Genomic DNA, 18706 nt, shown 5'->3' on the forward strand with positions numbered 1-18706 from the left:
CTTTCCAGACCTCCTGAGATGGGGCAGATCCCACAGTTGCCAGAGCTGCCAGGCAACCTCAGACGTCTACCAATGAACAGTATTATTCCTCTCTATGACCCATAATACATATGACTGGAATGTAAAAATTAATAACCAAAGGCTAAATGTGAGAAGTTAATTCTGGCCAGACTCCAAGCAAAGTCAGTACCCCCCTCACCCCTGGTCCATAGAACAATGGCTGGTATGTATGGAAAAAGTTGAAGAAAGAAAGTAAAAGAATAAAAAGAATGGGCTCCCTTTCCTTTGGATGTTCTCTCAGGTCACTGGGAGCTCTGTAAGAAAATTCCTGTGCTTATCTCCAAATCCCAGCACCTCCTCTTATAAGAAGTCTTAGTGACTTTTAAATAAGCAAGAGGGGAGGGAAGACCTAACAAAGACATCTCAAGTCAAATGCTCCTGTCTAGCACTCTCAAGTTAGTATCCATGATGACTCTTTAAAATGTTCATAATTCCTGACCTAGTTCAAGGATAGCTTATGAAAACCATCCACAACACACAAAAGAAGATTTCTCACAAGAACATTTTTTATCTTTATACTTCATCATGAAAGATGAGCAACATCAAAAACATCCAACACCAGAGGAAGAGTTAAGAAAAGCACAGACACACATGTATCGGAAGATGCTTGTAGAGTTTGGAACAACATGGGAATATGCCCAAAGTTACATGAACAAAGCAGAACAGAAAATGTATCTTCCAAATGACCTCAACTATAAAAACAAAAATGCACTGGAAACAGATGAGAAAGAAATATAACAAAATGTTAACAGAATTAGAGGTGTTTTGATTACCTTTATTATTCTCTCCAGCATTTTCCTCAGTAAGCATCTATCTCTTTAATAATTCAAATTGTGCACATTTGTGAGCATATAAATATGTATAGATATTTATAAAACTTCAAATCCCTCTTCTGAATTTTTGCCACAGACACCTCAGACATGAATGGTGAGGAGAAAGCAGTGCTGAAAGCATGGGAGGAGCTTATCAAAAGCTTTTCTCGACCACAGTCAGACAAGGAGGAAACCAGACACAGTCATGAGGGTGTGAGTGCTCGGCTGAGACACACCCTGTCCCACTTCATTTGACTGAGATGATCCCTCCTTCTTATATGGCCAGACCAAGCATGGATGGGTGAGATACGAAGTGGGGCTTACCTGTCTCCTCATGCCAGTGGATTGTGGGGGTGCATTCTCTTCAAATTTGGCCAACAACTGGGTCGCCATGTACTTCACTTTGTTCTGATTGCCAAGGGCCACATCCATCCTCCTGTCTGTCAGGGTGCTCACCAGTGTGGGCCTTCCTCCTCTGTAACCACGGGGCACATCCTCCTGACAAACACCAACACCCAAGAACTGGCCTTGGTTAGAGAAGCCCCCCCACAGACGCCCTTCCCTCAAAGGAGTGCAGCCAGTGCCTGGCATGGCAGCTGCTATTTTTGCTTTAGGTTAAGTTTAACAGCTCTCTTCAAGGTTCTAAACTCCAGAGGCAGTCAGCAAGACTTTGGTGCATGGGGCAGTATAAAGAGGTACCTGGACTTGGGCTGGTGTTGTCCTATCTCAAGAAAGCCATTGCCCCCGGCAAAATGTAAAATTCTGAAGAGAGAGGAAAGCACTAGTGCACGCACGTGTGTGTATGCTTCCTTAGATGCTCTCCAAAACACTGTACAAAGGCAAGAGCCTACTGAAAAAGCAGCTGCTCACAGAAATTCTCATAAAAATGAATATGAAAAGATCTAGCAATATCAATTTGGAAATTAATTTCAGCCCCAATGGGCAATTCAGTATGACCATTCTAGCAAATCCCAGCTAAATCTTACCTCTTCCGATTGACTGGTCTTTCTCCTCTTTCCAGCACCATCCAAGTCCTTTTCCTTTTTATCCTATATCAAGAGAGGAGGGAGACTGCATTATCCTAGTCACCATACCTCACCTGTAGGTTTGTAGCAGGTCAAAAACCTCCTCTATTTACCTTGGGAGAACGCTTCCGAGAGATGGTCTGCCCAAGTTTGCTGAGGAAGGAGATAGGGGATTTGGTGCTGGCTATAAGAACTGCTTTCTCCTCGGCATTCAGGTCCAGGGCATCTGTGAACAGGAAGCAATGGTGAGCACAGCCCTGGAGGGGGCTTCAAAGTACTGACCAGAACTACACTCCTTGCAGGTGGCTCACAGAACCCCAGAAAACTTTAAAGGTTCATCTGCTCTGACAAAAGCAAGAGGAACTCAGTGGGAAATTCAATAAAGAAATGCACATTATGGTCTGGATGTTGAGCTTTCTTTTCCATCCATGTTAACAGAACCAACTCTTTTTTCCAATCCATTTCAGTCACAAAACCCTCCACTTTTCGCTTTTCAAAAGTTGGAATCTGCCTATGATTGTTAGTTACAACAGACTGCTAAAGCCTCATTGTCGTGATAAAAACTTCAAGGTAGAGGGAGAAAGGGAGGAAGGGTACATAGCTCAGGGTCATTGGCTTTGATGATGCAGGCAACCATGTACACAGGCACACATAACAGGAAGGCTCTCCCTAAACAGGTATCCTGATGTGACAGTTGTGGATTCCTGTTGTAAGAACTGCATATCTGATCAGAAAAAGCTATGGACATCTGTAAGAGTACACAGGCTAGAAGACACTGTGGAACCACAAACTCTATGGATTCTAATGTTTTATTAGTAACAACAGTAATTTAAAAAGTAATCAAAATTAATAATATACTGCTGATATTAAATGCCTGTTTGCCAAACACTCTCCTTAGCTCATCAGTTTTATGTTATATGTACATAAAATCCAGTTTATGGATGGCGAAACTGAGGCACAGGGAAATTTAGTAACTTGCCTAAGGTCAAACAGGTGCAAGTACTGGGAAGTAATAAATTCAGGTAGGGTACCACGGTCAACACTCTAAAGCATTATGTATACTGACTTAATCCAAGGGACAATAAATGATAACAGGAATATTTTTTTGGTAGCATTTTGGTAGACTGAGGCAGCAGGCTGAGGGCCAAAGACTTTGAAAAACACTAAAAGGTTGGAGAAGAGAGAGAAGCCAGAGAAGGAACAGTTACAGAAGAAAGAGAATGAAGCAAACATGTACAGGACCACAGAGGCCAATGAGAAGAGAGAATTTCAAGAAAAAGAATACCATTCCATAGTGCTGAATAATGCAGAAAAGCCAAGTGAGTGAGAGATGCAAAATGAGAAAAGAATGCAGATTTGGTGATTCTTCACGACTGTAAAGAATAGTTTTTGGCGGAGCAGTTAAAACAGAAGCCGGAGGGTGCCTGGGTGGCTCAGTGGGTTAAAGCCTCTGCCTTCAGCTCAGGTCACGATCCCAGGGTCCTGGGATGGAGCCCTGCATCAGGCTCTCTGCTCAGCAGGGAGCCTGCTTCCCCCTCTCTCTCTACCTGCCTCTCTGCCTACTTGTGATCTGTCAAATAAATAAAATCTTAAAAAAAAAAAAAAAAGAAGCTGGGTTGCAAAGTGTTGCGAAGTTTAGGCCTTAGGAGGCAGAGGTCCTACTAAGAACAAACCACTTTTTTAAAAAGGCTGGCTCTGAGAGGAAGCGTATAAGGAAGTAGAAGAGTCAAGGAAAACATTTTGCAAAGGAATGATTTTTGCAAACTCATAGACTTAGTGAGAAAGATTTGGGAAAAGAAATAATGGCTGAGAACATACTAGTCGAGAAGAAAAAAATGGAGCAAAGTTCCAGGGCATTACCCAGACTGCCAACCAGTAATAATACAGAGTAAGTGCAGGTTTGCTTCTGGTGGTACTAACGAAGGACGTGGTTAGAAGGGAAGAAAGAAAAGCCAGGAAAAAACAGAAAAAATGGAGGCCTTCCATACCCGTGCCCACCAGCCCTTACCACTGGAGGGGAGTGAGTCCTTGAACATCTCATAGAACTGAGTCAGGTACATCACCATAGAAAGCTTGTCAGGCTCCCCCACCGAGGCCATTTCTTTGCCTGTCATGATGGGAGAAATGCCCAGTTCCTTCTCGGCAATATCAAAGGCCAGCTGGTTATTCTTCTCCACATTTTGCTCATCCAAAGAATCAAAATCTCTAAGAAAAACAGAAGGAGAAAAACATAAGAAGGGTTGCTTGTCTTCAGGCCAGAAAACACAGTATCAGTAGAGTCATCATCATTTTCTTCGTCTTTCAGCTAAAATCCATGGTGCAGGGTTTACTGCAATTTGAGAGCCAACCTGCTCTTCTCACCTTTTGGTCTCCTCCCTTACACCAATAAAATGCAAATCATCCTCAAGGAGAAGAAATGACTAAAGATCTACCCAGAAAGTAAAAAAGGAGGGAAAAGTTGAAGAACTACTCTCAATTTCCCAATAATGTAAACTTCTTACTAAAAGGTAAGCCCAAGAATAGGAACTATCTTTAATATGTATCCTCTTATACCTTGTATGTGATCTGTACATATTACACTAATGCTCAATAATGATGAATATCCTATTTGGATCAGACTGCTTCTAAAGGCCTAAGACTATCACTTGCTGTGTAATTTGGACCAGACGAGCTGTTGATGCACTAAATCAGCTCTGGTAAATCTTATTCAGCCTTCTACATGAAGGGAAATTCCAAAACCTTCCTCAAAAGATGTTTCTGAGGCTAAATTTCCTGAGTTTTCCCAAGTACTTAAATTAATAAACACTTCCCGCTGTGTCTCAAACTTCTTGCCATTTGATGAAGTAAAGACCAAGACCATTCTTCTTTAAGGGGTGATTTCAGATCAACTGGCAGGCCTTATTTTGTGTTAACCTATTACTGACTCTGTAGCAAGGTTTTCATTTTTCTAAATGCTTTTTCTTTATAGATTAAGTCTACCAAACCAGGAAGGCCTCATCCTGAATGACGTCATTGTAGTCTAAACGGTGCCAAATCACCTACCCCCACTGCTTTGTGTTCTGTTACATGGAACTTCCCTAGACCTTCTGTAGGCAGCCTTCTCCCTCTACCACCCCCCCACCTCACCTGCTAGCTTCGCTTCAGCTACTTTTGCCTCTATCTCCTTTTCTTTCCTGCCTTCTCTTTGGAAGAGAACAGATTCACCCAGTCTTCTGCCATTCATCACAATCCTTCTCAGACTACTCCTTTTTCTTCTCCTGTCCTTTCTTGATGGGGGGTGGGGGGGCCCCTACATTCATTTACCAACCTCTGCATTACCTATGGGACAGGAGCACTGGAGATCACTTAGCTTTATCTAAATAAGTCAGAAATTCTTATTCCAAAACCATATATGTAAGGCCGTTTCTAGTAGCTCTGGCATTATTAATTTATAACCTAATATAAACAGGAACTATGTTTCTTAGGTTTCCTTAAGCAATCATTAAAGCAAACGCACAAATTTGGGCCCTTATGAAAAGGACAGGTAGCCAAAATAATTCAACAGTCTTTTCTTCTGTTTCTGGATCTTCCTGTTTGGCTTCCATGGTAACGAATGCCTATGGGGGAAATCTGAAGGCACTGGTCTCTGCAGTTAACCTGGGGTCATCCTATTGTAGTGATTTTGCATTTAGGTGAGTAAAGAATGGTCAAAAGAGAGGGTGTCACTGATATAAGCGGGTAAGGTGGCCTGAATCTTATGGGCCTGGGCATAGTATATTTGCAAAAGGCACAATTCTTTAACACAGAAAATACCAATGAACCATGATAAATTGGGTAAGTATTCACTGCTTTCGGGTTTGTTGGTAGTGACATATTTGCCTTCAGCCAGCCAATGTTCTAGTGAGGTTTTCCTTATGATCACCAGCATTTGGGAAATAGCTGGCCAGAATGAAGAGTTCAACCTGGGGCCAATAAACAGAGTTTTCCTTTGTGTGATGTTAATAGGCCCAGGTGGGTATTAAAACCAGTTTTTGACCTTCTGAGTGCTGTCATTTTTAAAACTTCAGCTGGATTCAACTACACGATGCTTGACACAAGTTTTAAATATAACTAACTTGAAATTAATCACTGCCTCCTAGAAAAATGTATCTTGCTATGTATCTCATTCTAGGAAGAAATGCAAAATTTGGCTACCTGATAGCAAAATACTCTGACGTCCTGAGCAAATACAAAATGAAACACAAAGTTTGTCACAACTTACATCAGATCAGGGCGGTATCTATGGATGATCGCACATAAGGCCAGTCCACTTTTCCAAGACATAGTGAGATCTGTCACATTTACCCCTGCATAGCCATCTGTCTGCCTTTGGCACCAACCCAGCAGTTTGCTTGAACGAGCTACAGACTCTAAAACAACAACAAAAAATCATCAGAAATGTGGTCACCTGGTAGCATTGATGTAGGATCCTTATTGTAGTACACATATCGGTTCAAAAACTTACTAAAGGCAGGAACAAAACAGTTGTCACTGTTTTTCAAAAGTAAAAACCTATGTAATAGGTATCACGATAGTGGAATTTTAGGTAGATAAGAAACTACCAAATTTACCCAGTATCTGATGTCAACACCAGTCCCTCTAACAGAATGGTAAGTCACAAGAGGAATGATCTGGATCTGCTGGTCCTGAAGCCCAGCGTCCCTGCAGCACTCTTGGATACTGACTTAGCTGGAAGAGCGCCATCTACTGACCCGTTACCCCCACCTACAGAAGGTCTAGAAGTGCGGCTTGGCAGCTAGCTGAAGAAGCTCCTTCCCTTCAAATTATATTGGGAGGAGTAGAGCAGTAAAGAGTCTGTTCTCTCTAGCAATACATTAAATCAATAATGCGCAAAGCCCACTCTTACACGTTTCAGGGTACAGAGTGATTCGGCAAATGAAGAAACTCTGTAGGATTACGCTGGCAAGGCCAAAGACCCTGGACTAGAACAATCCCCCAGGCCAGGACTGGCACTCCATATTATAAATGATCACAACTTGAAAAAGTGAACACATCAACACATACACCTGGATGTTTTCCAGTTCACTGCTGTGTCTTCTTAAAGACGAATGGCCTTTCTAAAAGTCCATTTTTCTTAACTGCATCAGAGGAGCTCTGATATGGAGCATTTAGAAGAATCTGTGAATTCCTGCTTGTGTCTAAGGATGTCTGCTCTCTTACCTTTGGCAGCTGGAAATATCTAATCTTGTATGAAGTCATTTAGTGGCTTGGGAACATAAGATAAAAACTGTATATCATAAAAACCCTGTTTCATTTAAGTCTTTCAGTGAAAATGTATTCTAAAACTATACAGAGAAACACTCCTGCTGTTATCATCATAAATCAGAAATTTACTTCAGAATTAACTTTGTTCAGATGTCTCCTAAATCTGTTTTTCCACCAACCCAACATGTACTGGGCAACTTCAACATTCCAGGCTCTAAAATGATAGTGACAAAGGTTTACTGCCTGCTTTCAAGTAGATAACACCCGAGTGAACAAAGACGAAAATGCTTCCAACTGCCTGTTGGTTGTGAAATCCACCCTGACATTGCAATAACATGTCAAACTCAAAACAGACTCAAACCTCCTATCCTCCTGCTTCCTTGTCCAAACTGATGGCAGCACCATCTGCAACCATCTCTTGACCCATGTAACCAAACTGCCGATGCCTATTGATTCTGGCTCTTGAATATACTCTCACTTGCATAATGAATAACGACAATGACAAAATGGCTGTCATTTGTGACCACAGTGGAAGTAGCTATTTCTTACTCCCATTTAACAGACAAGGAAACCAAAGTTCAGAGGTGCAAAATAACCTGTTCTGGCCCACAAATTTCACAAATGGCAAAGCTTGGACTGGGACCCAGTTGCACCTGGCTCCAAAGTCAGAGTTCTTCTAACTACGCTCCACTCCCTTGTCCATCCTCGACATGAGCATCAGATTCAGGCCTTCACCACCGTTAGCTTGACTGCTACAATGTACTTCTAACTAGTGGCCCTGACTCTCTCATTTCCCTTCTCCATCCCATCTTCCATGTAGCTGACCAGGTACATTCATGCTGCTCTCCTTTTAAAAAAATCTACAGGGGCCCTTCAGTGAACACAAAATATGGAATGGCTTCTATCCCTCATAACTGTATCCTGGCAATGTCGTAGTACTCAGCTAAAATGCCACTGCTTTTTCCTAAAGGCTTCCCCAGAAACCTTAGTTGTTGTGGGTGTGTGCTCACTTCCTCTCTCTCAACAGCATTTATACCTGATTTCTCTGGGTTCTGCCCTGACATTCCTGACATTTCTGGCTAGGCTATTCTTTGTTGTGGGGAGCTGACCTGTGCACTGTAGGAGGTTTAGCACCCTCCCCCAGTCATGACAATCTAAAATGTCTGCAAATGCTACCAAATGTTCCCCGGGGGCCAAAATCACCCCAGTTGAGAACCACGGCCTTATACAGTACTGTGTGCACTACCAGCTCAATAAGTACAGACTTTTCTGAATGGGGTACTCGCATTTAATAAGTCATTGCCAAAACTCACCATTGCGAGTCAACTTTGGGGTAGTTCGGGAATTCACCAGGTTCTCCATTTCCAGATGAATATCTTTTGTTTCCCCAGTATCGTATAAATGGCGCACCTGGCAGAAAGTTAAGAAGGAAAATCAAACACCACTTAACAAGTTCCCACCTGAGAGCAAAATGAAAGACTAAGATAGCAGGTTGGGCAAAGTTCAGATAAAAGCTATGACAATGACCTTTAAATCCTTTCTGGAATGTGGTGGGGTTACATGTAAACAAATACAGATTAGTGTAAAAAAGTTGTGCTAAAAATTAGCTACTCAGCCAAGGAGGGCCTCCTGATAGTCACTATTGAACCATCAATACTGCCCATTGATAGCAGGTCTCACAGGCCCCTTAAATAGAGGTATACAGAAGGCTTAGAGCCATAAACTTCAGATAGAAAGTGAATAAAAAATTATACAAGTACAGAGGCAAATATGTTGAACGGACTGCTTTCTAAAAACTGTTGGGTTCTTTGGGATTATAGGGCTTTGTCAAATGTCATTCTCAATGCAATTCTTAAGGCTTTAGACATTGTGAGAAATGACTCAGCAGTGTAACAGAACTGACCAACAGTATCTTTAACTTGCACAGAGGGTCCTAATTTTCAAAGTCTGTTCAAGTGAACAATCTCATTTGCCCTCACAATGGTCCCGTGAATAGCAGGACTATCACCTCCACTTTATTGATGAAGAAACTGGGGTTCAGAGAAGACGGGATAACACGTCCACATCAAAGTGATGGGTGGCAATAATGCAAGAAGTCCCATTTCCTGAGTAGTGAGCAAGTGCTCTCTCCCCTACAACATGCAGCTTGAATGAGAAAGCCCTGGAGAAAGTCCTGGATCCACCATTTTGGTCACATGGGATCTTCTGGCAAGTCATTCAACAACTCCCTCCCTTAGCTGCTCAATCTATTGAGGGAAAGTGATACCATTCCAGGGAGACATCTACTTGGATTATGAAAGAAGTGTATATATACGGTATTAACAGACATATTTCAGTGTTTCAGAGGCCTGATCCGTCCTGAATATGGGCTTAGATGTAGATAACTGATTAGAAGGCTCTTACCTGGCTCGGGCGGAGGAAGTTGACGTTAATGTTGGGGTATCTGGTGACAGGGTCAATGCTGTATTGGCTGAAGTTTTTACTCACATTCTCAGGGGTGGTCTGAGGCAGCAACCTATAAATGCTTTCTCTGCAAGAACATACAACAGAGCAGTGACAAGCACCATACATATCTCCTTCTCCTTTGATAATATTCCTATTTTCTGTCAGTATCCCAAATAATCTGAAGGATATGACAAGTCCTCATCATTGACCATTTTTCTCCAAACCTACATCAGCCCTTGCTCCCATTCCCACCACTCCAGTGATTCCACAGACACTGGACTGGTTGAGGACCAGCAGCAAGAGCAAGACACCGTGGTGGGTTGGGATAAAAAGCCTGATTCTAATTTAAAAGGCAAATAATTTACTCTTTTGTTTTTTCAAGTAGGCCAATATTTAAGAAAACCACAGATGAAAAAAGAACTTGCCACTAAACTTGCCCAGAGTACCTTAGATAACAGACTTAAAATGCTATCAACCACCGACTACACCCAGGAAATCTTATTTCTCTAGTTTTTCCGGTCAAGGCATTTGTTCTTTATTAGCAAACAAATCCTAGGATTCTTACCTCATATGCAATAATCTGCTTCAACATATCTGACATTTCAAAGTTTGAGAAATATTTGCAAGCAATCGGGGTTTTCTTTTGAATCCAAAGTCACTTCGTATTTCTTTTCTTATGTTAGTATGTCCCCTGCTACCACACTGATTTCATTAGTGCAAGTCTTTCTACTTTAAGGATGGGAAGATTTAATGTACTATGCTTACGTATTTGTTCATGTGACTGCTATAAAGGAATCAGATACTGTTCCTTAAAGGAATACAAAGATTCAGATACCATTTGTCAGTAGTAAATTTAATTTGGAAAGAAATAAGAGCACTTAAATTAGATAGTCTTTACATATCTATGACTTTATTAATCATTATCTTGCTTTTCTTCTCTTAAATATGAAAAACATCTTTAATTAAGAAAGCGAGAGAGAGAAGGAAGAAAACCTGTACTCTGCCTGAGGAGCAAACCACTCATCACTCCCGGGAAAGGGACACGTGGCTACTTTCCGTTACCTTTCGGCCAGGACCTCCAAGGGGCTTGTTCCTAGAGACCAACTTCGTACCATCCAGGCTGAGTCCATAGCAGCTAGAAATCCTCGGGCTATTCCTGTCCCCATTGGCCAAAAAGGCTATGAAGGAGACAGAAAACAAAGAATTAAATTATTTTTCAATAGAGGGAAACTAAACTAAGAGAGAAAGTCTGCTGTTGACGGTACTGTTTGGCAACTGTTCATAAACCGGCAGAACAAATCACAAAAGCTGCAGAGCTTCCATCCATAGTGAGCAACCTCCTTACTTCCTGGGGTATCTCTGCAGGGAGTCTACCTCTGCCGCACCATGCTGTAGGCACTCGCTCTGCAACCTGGGATACTCCCGTTGTTCCTCATTATCACTGCTTCCTTACTATTGCCTCTACTATAAAGTGCTGCCATCCTTACCACTCACCTCTAGGAGGCTGTCCCCAACCAGGGCCACTAGTAACTGGTGTCCATTCTGCTCCCGCACCAAGGCAGCATTCTCGGAGGCATACATACAAGTGAAGTCAAACATGGCCACATCAGGCTGCCCATAGTGATTGATGGCAAAATCCAGAGATGGCAGCTGCTGCTGAGTGGAGAAGTCAGCCGCCTCCCTGGCATAGTTCAGCAGAGCCTCTTGGTCCACATTCTCCCGGGAAAGCAAGAGCTCTGTGTCAGCGTAGTCCTGTCTCCAGAGAGAGAAGAGGGTCGAAGGAAAAGCCCCGCTAGAGCCACACTACACATGTCAGATGTAAGCTAGTTTCACAGCCTTTCCCTTCTCCCTAAAGTGATTTCATATTCCAAAACAAGTTTTCTACACAAATTAAAGAGAAAACGGAAGCCTGTTTCTTTTGAAAAATTTTTTATTTGTTTGTTTTTTTAAAAAGATTATTTATTTATTTGAGAGAGAGAAAGCAGAGAGATAGCACAGGAAGGGGCAGGTGCAGAGGGAGGAGGAGAAGCAGGCTCCCCACTGGGTAGGCTAGGACCTTGGGATCATGACCTGAGCTGAGCTAAAGGTAGATGCTTAACTGCCTTAGCCACCCAGGTGGTCCTTCTTTTAAAAAAATAAATAAATAAAATAAATATTTACTTATTTATTGCTTTATATGCTTGGGATTCTGTCTCTCTCCCTCTTTCCCTCCCTATCCCCGCCGTGCTCTCTATCTCTCTCAGATAAATAAATAAAATAAATATTTACTTATTTATATTTATATATTTACTTATTTATTTTATTTATTTATTTGAGAGAGATAGAGAGCACGGCGGGGATGGGGAGGGAAAGAGGGAGAGAGACAGAATCCCAAGCAGACTCCCTGCTGAGCATGGAACCCGATGACTCCACAACCCTAAGATCATGATCTGAGCCAAAATCAAGAGTCAGATGCTCAACCAACTGAGCCACCTGGGTGCCCCATGGGGGAGGCTGTTTCTAAAAGAGCACAGGTTTGCCGCCTGGTGTTTCCATTTACTTGGAGCATGTCATACTTCTTTAATCTTGCCTAATCCAACTCATGGAGTTGTTTTGTTTTGGTTTTTTTTTTTTTTATTTTTTTTTTTTAAAGATTTTATTTATTTATTTGACAGACAGAGATCACAAGTAGGCAGAGAGGCAGGCAGAGAGAGAGGAGGAAGCAGGCTCCCTGCTGAGCAGAGAGAGAGCCCGATGCGGGGCTCGATCCCAGGACCCTGGGATCATGACCTGAGCTGAAAGCAGAGGCTTTAACCCACTGAGCCACCCAGGCACCCCCATGGAGTTGTTTTGAATACCAAATAAAATAATTTATGTGATGGTACTTTCTAAACTGAAAACGTATTTTATAATTTATGTTATATTGGTGATCGTTATCTTCTGGGTAGCAAATAGCTTCTGGCAAATGGGAACATATGAAATACTCAGCACTGTGTAATTCATCAAACCCAAAGGAAGCACCTGAAAGCTCTAGTGCCAAAAAGATGTGAGGTGGGAGCAACAGCAGCCAGGGGGTAAAAAGAAATACATTGAAAATGGAACAGAGGTTTTCAAAATAAGATTCTGAAAGGCTCCACAGAAACCCACCAACAAAGAAAAACAATGATGAGAGGAAAAAGGTCTTTCCACATAAAGGACTGAAAAATTCCTTTTTTGTTTTGGAGATTCCTGGCTAACTGAGCCAGAACTCTATTCTCCTAAAGTGGGGCCTATGGTTTGTTTCCAAGTGTCCCTGGTGGTACTTCCAGCTACCACTCTAAGATGTTAACAGTCAAAGCACAAATACTCAAGTTGGTCCTTGAAACCATGTTTGTTCAACATCGAGTAAGTGACTACAACCGGTTTAGTATTAGCAGCACACATAGAAAAATGGCCCCTGCCTTCTAGAAGAATAAGCAAAAAGCAAAAGTATATCAGGTCTGGGCATTCTAGACTGTTCCTATATATAGGTATGCCTTCGAGATACTGCAAGTTCAGTTCCAGACCACCACAATGTGAATGTCACAATAAAGTGAATGTCACAACTTGCAGTCAAATGAATTTTTTTGGTTTCTCAGTATATGTAAGTTATATTTATACTATGCTGTAATCTATTAAGTGTGCAATAGCATTATGTCTAAAAAAACAATGAACCTACCTTAACTAAAAAATACTTTATTGCTAAAAAATGCTAACCATTATTGGAGTTTTCAGCAAGTTATAATCTCTGATCACAGATCACCATAACAAATATAATAATGAAAATGTCTGAAGTACTGTCAAGAATTACCAAAATATAACACAGAAACATGAAATGAGCAAGTGCTTTTGGAAAAATTGCACCAATACCCTTGTTCAGCGCAAGGATGCCACAAACCCTCAATTTTGTAAAATAAATAAATAAATAAAAGCACTAACTGTGAAGCACAATAAAACAGTAATTTCAACTAATAACCACTATTCTGCCTAAGAGGGTAGGTTTGTCTTAATTTAGTCCACAGCCTATCCCCAGGTTTACTGGCTATTTCTTACTGATAAAGCATCAAACCAAGTCCTTCTTGCTTTATGCTTTTGGCAGAATGGGCTGCATGAACTGCTCTGTCCTGTTTCTCCTCATGTACATAAAGGAGCTCAAGGCTGAGAAACAGATAATGAGGTCTGTGACTGGGAAGAGGCTGTGCAGCAGGCACGTGCTCACTGGCTTGGCCCCATCACTGACTTGCCCCCAACGCTGCTCTCAAATATGGTAACAGTATAACTCAGTGCTGCAGAGACAAAGGCACCCTGAACTTCAGCCAGGAGTCTGTGGTAAGACCTGTAGAGGCCTGAATCAGCACATCTGGTGCCTCTTCTTTCCAACTCATCACATGGGAATAGTAATTCTGATTCAGACTGAGCACCATATAAGACTTAAGAGACTCTCCCTAAAGAACCACCTATCCTGTGGTTCTCTGATTTCATATTCTGTTCATCATCTCAGGGAATATCATACAATTATCCACCTGGAAAAAAGGCTGAAGCAGACCTCTCATCATTGTTAGGTCACGAAGAGGTCTAAATATACCTTGATCCAGCCAGTGTTCCCTAAACTTCTGAGACATATCTGCAGTAAAACCAGAACCGTTCTCAGACTTCCAGGTCAAACTCCCTTCTCCCTACCACCCTGTTCCAAAAGACGACCTATCAACCAACTACTAATCCAGTCATATGCAGAATTAGTTATAATGACACACCAAATCACCTAAAATTAAACTGGGTATCCAAGTTTAATTTTGGATTTGCTTTAGAATAATCCAATGGCAGGAGTGGGGAGTGGGGTGAGGTTTGAGATTTGCTTTGAGATCTGAGATCTGAGATTTGAGATCTGAGATTTGAGAGATCTGAGATTTGCTTTAGAATAATCCAATGGCAGGAGTGGGGAGTGGGGTGAGGTACTACTGAAATAATACTGGCCATGTGTTGACAATTGTTAAAGCGAGAATAGTGGGCATGGTTGGTGGGAGGGGGGTTCACTATATGATTCTCTCTACTTTTGTTTACATCTGATATTCTCCATAACAAAAGATTTCTTAGAAGTTAAACTAAAAAACATTAGAGGAGTACATGTTTCCAGGAGATGAATTGGGTGCTCATTTTCCTTCCCTTGCAGGAAAAACTCATCAGACAATAAAATTCTTTCTCTTAGCGGTCACATTACCTAGTACAACATAAAAAGAGATTTGAAAGAAATCCATTACTCACATGCAGTATCACCCCTTTGTCTAGTAAACTCTGCTTTTTGGCTGTCATAACAAAATAGTGTGTGTCATCTTTGTAGTAGACAATATTCTCCAAGTCGATACCTGCAACCAGAAAGCAAATCTGTCACATGTGGGCTTGCTGAAATGAAGGTACGTTAGGGCAGCCAGAATGTTTACATGTGTCCACAGAGACCAGGCTGTAACACTCTAGGCAGAGAAAGTGAAAATAAAAAGATGTCTGAACCCAGATTCTTACTTCCTGCATATTCAGTTCATGAGAAGAGGGGGAGATATGTTCATACCTGCACTGCTCTGTAATTCACTTGATACCCTAAGTTATCCTAAAAACCATGATCAATAGTAAGCAGAAATAGAAGGACTGGAAGAAAAAGAAAGGTCAACTTCCAGTAAGAGGTCAGGGTTAGTTCTCAAGTTAATCGTCTTGATAGTCATCAAAGCAACTGGGAGAATCACCTCTGCTCTTAACAGGACAGATAACTAGATGTCTGGAAGCAGAGTGTGAACTACTGATGTTTTTAATTCAATAATATTTTAATTCAATAATAATTCAATAATCTAAAAAACAGATATAATGGAAAGCAATCATGTTCGAGAAAACAGAGAAATGAAATCTGATGCACTTTTGCAGCAGCAAAATCAGTTAATTTATTCAAAAGTTATCATATAATAATCTCATTCCTATCTAGCATGTGGTTTACTTCATGCCCAAACTGGAACACCAGGAGACTGTATACTCAGTATCTAAAGTCAGGTTCTAGAGAACCAGAGAACTACCCATCAGTAGCTTACTGCATCGAGCACCATCACTTAGAGCCACAGCATAGTGGAAAGGGTTGGAGAAGAGTTGGTAAAAGGCAGAACGGCCCCTCAAAAACAAACAAATAAATAGAAACTAAGCCCAGAGCAGCCCTGTCACTGTAAAGAGGATAAAGAACGCTAGAGGAGGAGACAGTGGTAAGGAAAGCACTAGAGAAAGAGCGAGCAGTGGGGCAAACAGCAATAACGCCATGACCACCCACTCTACCAAACCCTCTGAGAAAAATCACAAGTAGTTATTTAAATTTCTTATATTAAATATTAAATTTATATTAAATTTCTATGCTTTGGAGGCATCTGCACCAACCTGTGGCTTCCCTCAGTTCCTGGAAAAATTTTTGGTTGAATATAAAAGCCACTCCACTGATCTCTTCCACTTTGGCTTCTGCTGTTGTATTTCGGTTAATAAAATTTGCTGTAATGGCAATGGCCAGCTTGCCACGAAATTCCTTCCGGCGAAATCCTGGAAGGAAAGAAATTTTCAGAGGAGACCAAGGCTCTCTAGAGAAGAAGGAAGATCACTTCAAACAGGAACAGGTGTTGATGAAGACATCGGGAAACATGCGGGATGGGAATCAATGGGAAAATTTTAGGGCAATTCTTCTCTATCTGAAAATAAGGTGTTTACATGCCAAAAAATATATGAATTTCAGAAAGGAAGTCAAAGTCTCCCACACACTAACAATGTGAAATCTAACTGACCAGAATACTACTCAGTGCAATGGATTCCACTGAAAGAAAGAGAGAAAGAAAGAAAGAAAGGAAGAAAGGAAAGGAAGCCACCAGTTTACTAAACATAGATATAATCCTGCAGTGTCAACCAATTAATTACCTCTTAGTGCCCTAACAAAAGTGCCCTGTAAGAAGTGAACCCAAATACCAGTTGGCTAGTGCAAGGCTGGGCCTATCATTCAGTTAGAATAGATAGCACACATAAGCAGATACTAAGGAATGTGGATTCTTTGATGATACAAACTCTCCCCGCAGGGTTGAGGAGAGGTCACCCTTCACTCTGCTATGAACCAGGCAAAGCAGCATTGACCAATACCTTCCAAGGTGTTCCTACGGCCATCTCCTCCGATGATCACTTCAAATTCATATTCTGACACAGGATGGGTTTTGGGGTGGACCAGTGCCCGCCAACCTATCCCTGTGGACCAAAGTCAAAATGAAGGTCATTACCCGGACGATATTCATACACCTAAGACATCTCTAGATACAAACGGCACAAAACCCCAAACTGAAAACACTAGGAGTAAAAGCATGGAATACAAAACACAGGGAAAAAAGCCTTGGAGAAGGCTCACAAAAGAATGTTCCCCATGACATGATTTGTTATAATGAATACAAGTGCTTGCAACATCTAATACTATGTCAAAAGCCTCCTCATTAAGCCAAAAGTCCCTTGAAAGAGATAGGATGTACAACTGAAGAAAACTCTTTAACTAGTTCTGAAAACAACCCACAGATTCTTATACTTTTCTCCACTGAGCTCATCTTTTTCTCACACACTCCATGCCCTTTTATCCTTCCTTCATTTGTTCAACCTAACTCACGCTCATTTTCTTGGTCCTCAGGAGGCTGTACAAGACCTTGGAATTCCACATTGACGTGGATCTCAATGCCGAGGATCAGGGCTACTTTCAAAAGTATTAGTTGAAGCTGACGGATACCTGCAGGAACAAAAAGATGATACCAGTGAGGGCACACTAAAAAAAAGAGTACTAGTCAGCAATTACTGCTTGGGTTCTTACCCGCCCACCAACACAGTTTATCCAGATTCTCAAAGCCTCCTGTAGCTGGAGACATTTTCCAAGCCACAGTCTGTAGCTTCTTTCTTTCTTTTTTTTTTTTTTTCTTTCTTTTTTTTTTTAAGGGCAAATACAATTCAGTGCAAGAGATGTTCTAAAAAGACATGCAAGGCCATTCCCACCTTTTGGGCTGGGTGTTCAAAACAACCAAAAGCTCTGAGACAACACAGATTGTGGCCAACAGGAGACCTTCTTTTCCATCTTCCCCTGATTCCATCAGAGCCACAGTCATCTAGCAGAATCCACAATCCTGACAGGACAAAGGATTTACCATAGAAGGCAAAAGGTGTGCGCCCTGCGGTGGATTTTCCAGTTTGATACAAAAGGGCTGCACTAATTCCTGAGATTCCCACAGCATCTCCCTTTCATCCTGATCTCACATACTCTTATAAAGTGAGAAGGGGAAACCTTCATCCAACCTTAGTCTTTTACTATTCCCTCTCCCACCACTGGTTTACAGGCACAGAAACTGAGGCTCAAAATGAGTGAAAATCTTGCTTCTTGTCACAGTGAGATTTATTTATCCTGTGTCTAATGAGTGACCACCAAGTGTCAGACACGGTAGCAGCCCCAGGCCTACTGAGATAAAAATGTAGTCCCTAATGTAGGACTCTCTCAGCTCCGAAACAAATTCCACATAAGGCAGACAAATCCAGACAAATCAAATGACCTTGGTCCTCTCTTAAGACCAATCTCACCTGCAGCCTCTGACTAATGTGGTGCGTGCAGGTCCTCACCTAAGTCATCTTGGTTTTTTCCCCCAGCTGATCACAACCACCACCTTCTGAGTCACACTCCTAAAGGCTCGTTAAATCCCCTTCTAGCACACACTTAATATTTGCAGACAACTGGATTCCAAGATGCTTTACATATTATAGCCCAACAGATGGGCAGAGTGCTTCCTCTGCCAATGGACTGTGGCAGCTGCCGGCCAGTGTTTGGTGAACTGGCACAACCACTACGAAGAGCAAACAGTCCGACAGTTTGATGTATTTGCAGGACACATCTGGAGGAACTCAGAACAATAGTTCCTTGATAAGAATCTCCTGGAATCATTAACAATGATCAATAAACAAGACTCAGAACTTCATAATGTAGACATTGTCTATTTTGAATCACCTTTCAGATACGCCACTTGACAGTCATGGAGAGAAAAACCACTGTCCGCACTGACAGGTATCTACTCTATAGGATCTCAGAGAAGCATAGGCCCA

The 18706-nt window shown here is 41.7% G+C and overlaps 1 protein-coding gene across 1 annotated transcript in view; it reads right to left on the reverse strand.

Annotated features, from left to right (window-relative positions):
* MICAL3 (microtubule associated monooxygenase, calponin and LIM domain containing 3) overlaps nt 1-18706 on the reverse strand; it is a 195512-nt gene that overhangs the window by 92445 nt on the left and 84361 nt on the right. Inside the window, exons 4-16 of the mRNA XM_080812092.1 lie at nt 17238-17354; nt 16730-16831; nt 15989-16144; nt 14846-14946; nt 11081-11338; nt 10649-10764; nt 9545-9671; nt 8455-8551; nt 6138-6285; nt 3906-4102; nt 2011-2123; nt 1859-1921; nt 1197-1370 (exon numbers count right to left, since the gene is read on the reverse strand). Of these exons, the coding sequence (XP_080668218.1) occupies nt 1197-1370; nt 1859-1921; nt 2011-2123; nt 3906-4102; nt 6138-6285; nt 8455-8551; nt 9545-9671; nt 10649-10764; nt 11081-11338; nt 14846-14946; nt 15989-16144; nt 16730-16831; nt 17238-17354 (1769 nt within the window). The remainder of the gene's footprint in view (nt 1-1196; nt 1371-1858; nt 1922-2010; nt 2124-3905; nt 4103-6137; nt 6286-8454; nt 8552-9544; nt 9672-10648; nt 10765-11080; nt 11339-14845; nt 14947-15988; nt 16145-16729; nt 16832-17237; nt 17355-18706) is intronic.

The sequence above is a fragment of the Martes martes genome (genome assembly GCF_963455335.1).
Source record: "Martes martes genome assembly, chromosome: 8".
NCBI lineage: Eukaryota > Metazoa > Chordata > Mammalia > Carnivora > Mustelidae > Martes > Martes martes.